Below are 10000 nucleotides of genomic sequence, written 5' to 3' on the forward strand. Positions count from 1 at the left end.
TACTGTTGGCTTAGGGGTTTTGTTGTTTTTCTTTTTTGCATCACCTAAAAAGACAAACAAACTTTTGTCTGATGGTGTGAGTAATAATTATTGTATTATAGTCAAGCACAGATTTTTAAACGTGCACCGAGCAAGATTGTGGCCAGAGTAGGTATTGCAAATATGCAGGTCATTGAAACTATGCTGACAATTACCACATTTGATCTTTTCATGAATATTAATGAATAAAAAACCAATATTTACTAGTATAACCAAGGAAGGTAAGTTTTGCAGCTAAAAATGCCTTATTTCTGGACATTCAAAATGGCGGAGAGCGGACTGGAGAGTGGTCAGGAGGAGAGTCACTTTTCACTTACTAATGACTCATTTAACAATCAGCTGACTTGAGACAGTAATTAATTAACCTTTTGATCCTACCTTGTGTCCCTGAATGTTTGTAAATGAGTAAGAAATACTACATTCAATGCTATGTAAAAGCAGAGATTTTATAAACAGAGATACGTCATTCTAGTTCATTTCTAGTATACACTTTCTGTCGGGTGAACACCCCTTTTGGAGACCTTCGGTTAGGAGACATTCGGAGTCCTGAGGTTGAGAATAAACGGAGTCCCCTTAGCGCTGTAGATGGCGGTAGCGCACTTCTTGTGCAAACACTTCAAAAATAGAAGAAGAAGGAGGGGACAACGCCCCCTTAGGAGACCCAACTTGAGTACACTCTTTTGCATTGGGTGGGCGGGTTTTGAAGCCTCTTTATTTCTCCACCCTCTTTGGTAAAAGTGTCCAGCAGGCAAAAAAACATCCAACTCATCCAGCAGGAGCAGATTCCCACTCCGCTTTGAAAATGGAGGTTGGTTGTTACTCTTTTACAAATTCTTTAAACGTTTTGTTTATGATTAGTTCATTAATTGTTAATACAGCTTTTTAAGAGGCTGTTATTCCAAAGTGTTATTCCAAACCTTACTTACTTTTAGACTGCTGTCTGGATTATGCATAGGTACCCCATTTGTACAGGTTTGTTATGCATACCTCATACAGGCGTGTTTGGGAGTTCTGATTTCCTCAGTGTTCTCACATAATTGAACAGTTATGGCTATTTAAACATCATACCACACAAAGTACAAGACAGAAAATAGAGTGTTGCCTACATTAATACGTTTCCAGAAATGGTTACAATAAAATATGCGCTTGTGGGATGAATAAACTAAATCAAATGAAGTGAAATGAAATGTGGCATCTCCAATTCAGGATGTGCAAATGGCTTTTGAACCCGCTGCTGGTCTCAATTAACACACAAAGCAACACTTATCTTCCTCTGGCTATTTCTGTGCTGTCAAAATGTCTTTCCACAAAGCTACTGTATGTTCATGACTATTCTTCTCCATCAATTCTGCTCAGGCGCCAACTTGCCTTTAAACCAATTCTTTTTTATATCCAATCAGTGAACAAAGAACGGCTTGCTGAGCGCTGAGGCTGAGGAAGGTGTAGCCAGGAGCCTTTGGAGTGAGAAATCTGCACACTTTAAAATCCTCTTTTATTCCATGGCAGGATTACGTTTCGACCATACAGCATCCATGAAATAAAAAATCAAGAAAAAAGAGTCTTGAGGACGCTGAAGAGGGCTTAGGCCGAAACGTCTGTCTGTCATTCTACAAAATATGAACGTTGCTATTCACTCGCACCCAAAGACCTTGTAAAAAACAACTGGTTGTTGAGCCAACTTTTTGAAAAATGACCCACCTGTATGGGCAGCACGATGAGGGCCACACAGATCATGATGACCACGAGCAGCTGTGATGGCCATATCTGCGGCGTGACGTCCCCAAAGCCCACCGTGGAGAAGGTCACCACGCAGAAGTAGAGAGAGTCGAACAGCGTCAGGTTGTTCCCCGCCCTCTCCAGGTGCTGGATACCACATATACTAGGACAGATGAAGAAAATATCATTGTCACTATTTATTGATATTGTATTATTGTTAGTTGTAGTGCAGTACTCCCAGGGGCTGGATACCACATATACTGGGATAGATGAGGAAAACTGTATTATTACTGTTGCATTATAGTTGCAGCTGCCATTTTATACTATTCTCGGGTGCTGGATGTCACATACATTAGACAGATGAAGAAATAGCATTAAGTGGGCTTGACCCAGCAAGCCCCACTTACTCTTATATTAGAGTCCTGTTTATTGCTCCTTGCAGTTTATCTGCCGTAGGACTAGAAATTTGTGGACATTTCAAAACGGTACTCCTCCTAGGTCTTTTGAGATAGACACACCGTTCAAACTAGACTATTTCCAGATTCTAGTCACCACAGATAGTAAGTATTGGTGATGGTGTGTTTGAGAGTAGTAGTGGTTCAAGTTCAAGTAGATGTGTTGGTCCCCAAGGGGGAAATTAGTATGAGGCAGGTTTTTAAAAACACAAACAGACACCAGCTCATAAAAACCAGGGACACAGGTCAACACAGCATGTAGTCATGAAGCCCCCAACCATATAGACGAAGACCAATTACAAAAGAAGAATAAATACAGATAAAAAGAACAGTAGAATAGGGGGATAGAGGAATAGAGTGCAACAGAGAGGAGTATGAAGTGTGAAAGAAAGAGATAAAAGTGTAAAGAGGAAAAGAGAGCCAAATTATAGGAAATTGAACAGCTCCATTTGAAACCTTTGATGTGCATACTATTTAAGCTGGCTTAAAAAGGAGGGCATGTTGCATGGCATTTCACACAGTGTTTGTACTGTGCTGTGCTGCACATAAATGTGTGTGTGTGTGTGTGTGTGTGTGTGTGTGTGTGTGTGTGTGTGTGTGTGTGTGTGTGTGTGTGTGTGTGTGTGTGTGTGTGTGTGTGTGTGTGTGTGTGTGCGAGTGTGTGTGTGTGTGTATGCGTGTGTGTGTTTGCACAGTAGAACAGCGTGTTGAGTCAACAGTCTGTCAATGGCGAAAAGGTCACACTCCACACTCCCAGCTGCCCTCTATAGTGTCACCCTTTATGCTCTCAGGTGTGTGCGTGTGTGTGTGTGTGTGTGTGTGTGCCTGTGCGTGTGTGTGTGTGTGTGTGTGTGTGTGTGTGTGTGTGTGTGTGTGTGTGTGTGTGTGTGTGTGTGTGTGTGTGTGTGTGTGTGTGTGTGTGACATGATGGAGAAGGCTTCTGTAGTGTTTTTGTTCCATGGGGAGCTGCTGCCAGACAAAGCACTGCCTCTCACTAGTGTACCTATCACCTCCATCTCATTCCCTATTACGTCACACATACACACAAACACACAGACACACACACAGACACACACACACACACACACACACACACACACACACACACACACACACACACACACACACACACACACACACACACACACACACACACACATACACACACACACATATATGCACACACACATATGCACACACACACACACACACGCACACCCAGACGCACACACACACACACACACACACACACACACACAGACACACACACACACACACACACACACACACACACACACACACACACACACACACACACACACACACACACACACACACACACACACACACACACACACACACACACACATGTAGGCGTACACACACACACAAACATGCATGCATGCATGCGGACACACACACACACACGCACACGCACACGCACACGCACACGCACACGCACACACACACATGCACGCACAGCAAAAAATACACATGGCAAACTAACAAAGCACGCCTTGCATATCTCACTCTCTCATCTTGCTGCATCTAGCTCTTCAGTCTTGCCCAGGATATATCAGAGCAGCATAAATGAATCCCAGTCATGAACAGGACACACAGCACAATAGCCTACTTCCATTATCTCCCATAAGATCTACCACTACTCCTGAATTTCCCCCTGGGAAGTTACTCTACTCTACTCTACTTATAAATTGCAGGCACATGAAGATATTTCTCACCGTAAAATTGTGTTTTTCAATATGCATAAATGTACGTTTCACAGTGGTGACAGCAAACAAGAATGGAACTACTGCATGCAGTTCACCCTAGTATAAAATACTTTTAAATCATACATAAATAAAACATATGAGAAATAGTTATTCACAATGGGTGCACATTTATGGGTGTTCAGTCATGCAGCTCCAGACCCAGAAATACTGTATAGAATGAATAGAATGAAATCCTTTTCATTGGCACTCTTCATATGTACCATTTACACTATACACATCCAGAGTGGAATTCTTGTTATTATTCTTAAAGGTTAATGGTGGATTACGCTTTGTTTGCGCATACCACCAAGCACAATGAGATTGAAAGCAACTCACTTTGGTGCAGACATTTAAATGGGATATAAAACCCAGTGAGATATATTTTTATGGGCTGTAGTCAAGTCCACCTTGGCAGAGTCCAAGCCAAGACCAGACTAGTCAAGTCCGAGATAAGTCCGAGTCTAAAGAGGTTCGAGTCAGAGACAAGACAGAGTCCAAAAAGATTCCAGACTCGAGTAATAGCACTGATACATACACTGCATAAATATAATAAATATAATAATAATAATAATAATAATAATAATAATAATAATAATAATAGTAATATAATAATATATATCAATATATATATATTTATAATGTATATATAGTAGAATAACTAAAACTGAAAGAAAACAGGTAGTGGTGAAGAGGGTCTAGTGTGGTGTAGAGAGTCTAGTGTAGAGGCACTTTTCATTTTGGCAGTAATTTCATTTTAATTTTAATTACTTAAGTTCAGACATGAACTAGTCTTTATATTGAAGCGGTAGAAGAGTTTCTTGGCATCCTGCTTTTTTATTTCAAATATTTATCGGCCAAAGAGCACCTCCAAACCACCATCTGTTGTAGCTGTTGAACCAGTTGTACCATTCCTCTTTCTCCTAGCGTGGTGTAGTAGGTGTGAGTTGTCCCATTCCTCTTTCTCCTGGTGTGGTGTAGTATGAGTGTGAGTTACTCAGCAGGTGAACATGACACAGACCAGTGACTCACCAGGTGAACATGAGACAGACGAGTGTGGAGATGAGGATGAGGACCTGGTTGAACATGGCCGAGTGCGTACGCTGGATAGCACGGTGCAGATCATTCTGGAAAACAGGTAGAGAGAGACACACATACAAGCAGACAGACAGACAGAAAGACAGGCAGAAAGACAGACATAGAGATAGAGAGACACAGAGAGAGGGGGGAGAATGGAAGAAAGAGAAGAGTGTGTGAATGACAGGAGTATAGTCTTGAACAAGGTTCAACAGACAAACAAATAATTCATTGCTTACTCAATGCCATTGGTTATTTTCGCTACACCTGCCATATGCAGTCCCATAATGCACTAGTGGAACATTGTAATAGACATTGAAAAGCATAACACGGGGCCGTTAGCAATGCACTACGACTTGGTCCTTGCCATTCTAGTAACAGCAAATGTATAACGCTGTGGCTTTACAGATTCAAATGATTTGACCAGCTATCTAATGAGAATTGAAGCTATATAATAATTGTTAGCAGAATTCAGCCAAGAATCGTCCTCCATATAGGCTAGAGTAATTACTTGCTATTTGTTTGTTTATCTGCTATTTGTTTGTTTATTGGTACTACAGTATGTACATAATTTACTCTTCTCTTATTAAATATTAAAGAGCTAGGTATGGGTGGGCAACAACAAGTGATATATTGTCCACCACCATGACCAATGTGTGTAAATTGCAAAATAATAACACTTTATTTCCCAAAAGAATTGTCAATGTTAGAAGGTCTTTTGAATGACAGATACTGTACTGTATGCTTTGGAAGCTGATTGTCAGGTTGGCAAACATTTGGCTTCCCAACACATGGAACACATGGCATACACACATGGCATACACACATGGCACACACACATGGCACACACACACACACACACACACACACACACACACACACACACACACACACACACACACACACACACACACACACACACACACACACACACACACACACACTGCTGAGGCCAACAGCTGTGCACAAAACAGATGGCGCTACTCACACGTATGTGTGTGAGTGTGTGCGTGTTTGTGTGTGAATGATGATCCTGATGATTGTGTGTGTGTGTGTGTGTGTGTGTGTGTGTGTGTGTGTGTGTGTGTGTGAGTGTGAGAGAGAGAGAGAGAGAGAGAGAGAGAGAGAGAGAGAGAGAGAGAGAGAGAGAGAGAGAGAGAGAGAGAGAGAGAGAGAGAGAGAGAGAGAGAGAGAGAGAGAGTGTGTGGTTGGGTGTGTGAATGAATGCGTGTGACTATGCTGATGAGTATGTGTGTGTGTGTGTGTGTTTGAGTATGTGTGCGTGCATATGTGTCTGTGTGTGTGTGCGCGTGGTTATGATCATGTTCTCCAGAGCATGCTTGTGTGTGTGCATGTTGATGATCATGTGTACTTGCTGATGATAGTGTGTGTGTGTGTGTGTGGTGGGGGATGTGTGTGTTGAGATCTTTATGTGTGTGTGTGTGTGTGTGTGTGTGTGTGTGTGTGTGTGTGTGTGTGTGTGCGTGTGCGTGTGCGTGTGCGTGTGCGTGTGCGCTTACGATCATGTTTTCCAGGGCGTGCTTGGCCAACCAGCAGTTTAGGAACACGGGAATGAAAAGGTTCCTTAGCGACGGCAAAATCACCTGACCAATGACATCATGACAACACAATGATACAGTAAGTATGTAGGTAGACCTCCTTGTGACAACACCATCACAACACACAGCCCAAACACACACACACATTAGTCATGACCAACGACTGTATATTAGAACTTTGCAGCAAGGTTCCGTTCTATTCAGTTAAAGGTGCACTGTGTAATATTTTCAGTAGTTTATTTCCAGAATTCATGCTGCCCATTCACAAATGTTACCTTTCTCACAAATACTTACCACCACCATCAAGTTCTAGGTATTCGTTATGACCGGGAAAATTGCACTTTTCATACACAAAAAGGAGGATTTTCTCCATGTTCGACATTTTGAATGTCCAGAAGTAAACAAAGCCTATAGCAAAATGTAAGCATTGTACATACTAGTAAAAATCAGTTCATTATTTAGTTAATATTCATGAAAAGATAAAATTTGGCAATAGGTAGCCCAGTTTCGGGGACCCGCATAGTTGAAATATATACTCTGGTCACTATCTTACACAGTGCACCTTTAAATGGATTTGAAGCATTTTCAATTTGCTTTTGTTACAGGACATCAGGCACTTTCAAGTCAATGCATTTGAAGGAGGAAAAGTAGCATCTGGTAGCATAGACATACCCCACTGTCTTCTATATAATCGGTAGTTGGCAATGATTCCAAACAAACAAAGTAGCAATCTGACTATAGAGTGATTGTAGGTGGATGATTGTAGAAAGTGATCAACTATCCGCACTCATTCCCATATTTTTTTTTACTTTGCGTGGTGAAGACCTAGTCATGTCGAAATTTTCATGTTATGCTAATTTTATTGAAAAAACAAAACACCAGGAAGACAAGGAGTGTTGCGGACTTTAAAAAAAATGTAGAGGTGATCTGACTGAGCCATTCGTTCCAATACAAAGGAGAATCTACTGTTCTTCTACATCGATGAGTCGTGACAATCACGTCATTGACAAAGTTAAATTCACTATCAAAAGTGCGAAAGAGCAGTTGGAGACGGGTCGAGGACGGGAGTTAGGATGAGGGAATGTTCCTATGGTGACGCACAGTGTTAGCTGATGTAATGAGTTGTAACTGTAATTTCTTGCAGCTAATTTCCTAATCAGTGCATGTGTCAGAGAGTCATTTAGCGGCGGCCTGGGCTACTCACAGTGACTCCAAAGGGAACGGTGCTTATCATTTCCAGGATGAACGGGATGCGTAGCACTTGCTCCCACACATTGCCCTGGAAACCAAACACACACACACACACACACACACACCCACACACACACACACACACACACACACACGCACGCACACACACACACACACGCGTGCACATGCACGCACAGAGAAAGAGAGAGAGAGAAGGTCAAGGAAAAGCATTTGTGTAGTGACCTCCATGAAAACCTTTTTTTGTCACCGCTGGGCGCTTTGCTTATTATGAAAAAAAACAAACAAACGTGAGCTCACATTGAGGCCTCCGCGGCACATATTTGGCCTCAGAGGTTTGGGGCTTTTCTTGGCAAGAGCCCCGGCTAAGCTCCTGTGTTCGATTGACACGTCATCCGTTTAGCGCCGGGAAGCCTTTTGTGTGGCAAGTGCTTGTTTATAGGCGACCTGCTGCTGTGCACGCGTGGGAGGGGACGGAGGGACAGAGATAGGGAGGGAGGGAAAGGCGCTTTTTTGTGTTTTGTTTATTCTGTGTAAATCAATGGGCTTTAAGCTGAGCTGCAGACTGTCCCTGAACCTGCCTGTAACACCCCCCACCATCACCAGAGAGAGAGAGAGAGAGAGAGAGAGAGAGAGAGAGAGAGAGAGAGAGAGAGAGAGAGAGAGGGAGAGAGAGAGAGAGAGACTGTTCGTGGTTCCCATCATCGCAAATACCATCAATGCCTCTCTGCAGACACTATCACAAACACTTTTTCAACCACCGAGGACACACACACACGCACGCTTGTACGCACGCACGCATGCACACACACACACCAGCACTTTGCTCAGCCTGACAGCCACCCACTTCTTAATCGCTACAGGGCTGGGTGGTGATGACACAGGGAGATGTGTGTGTGTGTGTGTCGCTGTGTGTTTCCCCCTGTGTGTATGTGTTAGCGTGTTAGTGTGTGTGTGTGTGTGTGTGTGTGTGTGTGTGTGTGTGTGTGTGTGTGTGTGTGTGTGTGTGTGTGTGTGTGTGTGTGTGTGTGTGTGTGTGTGTGTGTGTGTGTGTGTGTATTTCCATGTGGGTGTGTGCATGCGTGCGTACGTCCATCCATGTGTACAGGTATGTTACAGTTTTTCTCGATTGCCTCCACATAAGTTCTGGTACTTCACACACAATTCTCGGAACATCTCACCCATTTCCCAACTCCCCTAACCAATGTCACTGAACACTAAACACAATTCCTTATTTACACTCACATTTCAGTTTTAAAACACACTCTTTTCAAACCACTACACACAATTTTCTGGATTACACACAATTTTCATGAAGAAAAACCCTGGTTGTCGCATTGAACACACTGTCATTCAAAATACTAAAATCAACTGCCACCCTATGTTCACTTCCTCATCAGATGGGCAAACTCTCTTCATACCGGTTTACAATCTGAAATCATCACCCCATAAGGACACACATTGCATGTGATATTGATGAAAACATGAGTGGATGCAGTGAGAAAACACATTTGTTTAGTTTTTGAACTCCAAAAGATGTTATACAAGAGATCACTTTCATGTGGTTACCCAATATTTTACAATAAATTAGTACATTTTTAAAAAATGTCAGAAAAATATGTAAAATATATTTTTGCCACACATTTGTGTACTCTGAGTCTAAAAACAATATTTCAGTATTTTACTACAGAAAAATACTCTCTTTAATGAGTAGAACAGTGAAGAAAATAAGTTTCTACTGTGTGTCAAGTTGAGTGTAGAGTTTTACCTTGTGCATATTAGTGTTCAATGGTTCACATAAGATTGTATTGAAATGCCTGCTTGTGTGTGTCATTTGAGAACAAAATGAGGTTTTTAGAAGAGAGTACATTGTTTTGAGACAAGACGTGCATTTTTCAGAGGAAGTGAAGAGTTCTGCCCGTTGCGTGTGAGGTTTGGAGATTTGTGTGTAGAGTTCTGAGAATTCGAGAACTGATTCAGAAAATTGTGTGTAAGCAATCGAGAAAAACTGTAATGTATGTATGTGCGTGCGTGTGTGCGTGTGCGTGTATATGCGTGCGTGCATGTGTGTGTACAGGTCTGTCCGTACATGCATCCATGTGTGTGTGTATGTGAGTGTGCTGGAGGGCGAAGGAGGATGGTCAGTGGCAGCTTACTTCAAAGGATGTGCTAAGTGCTG

General features: G+C 42.2%; 1 protein-coding gene across 1 annotated transcript in view; it reads right to left on the reverse strand.

The window, feature by feature from the left end:
- kcnt2b (potassium sodium-activated channel subfamily T member 2b) overlaps window positions 1–10000 on the reverse strand; it is a 124625-nt gene that overhangs the window by 66938 nt on the left and 47687 nt on the right. Inside the window, exons 7-10 of the mRNA XM_063220083.1 lie at window positions 7817–7891; window positions 6574–6657; window positions 5009–5103; window positions 1738–1918 (exon numbers count right to left, since the gene is read on the reverse strand). Coding sequence (XP_063076153.1) covers window positions 1738–1918; window positions 5009–5103; window positions 6574–6657; window positions 7817–7891 — 435 coding nt within the window. The remainder of the gene's footprint in view (window positions 1–1737; window positions 1919–5008; window positions 5104–6573; window positions 6658–7816; window positions 7892–10000) is intronic.

The sequence above is a fragment of the Engraulis encrasicolus genome, chromosome 2, assembly GCF_034702125.1.
Source record: "Engraulis encrasicolus isolate BLACKSEA-1 chromosome 2, IST_EnEncr_1.0, whole genome shotgun sequence".
Lineage (NCBI taxonomy): Eukaryota > Metazoa > Chordata > Actinopteri > Clupeiformes > Engraulidae > Engraulis > Engraulis encrasicolus.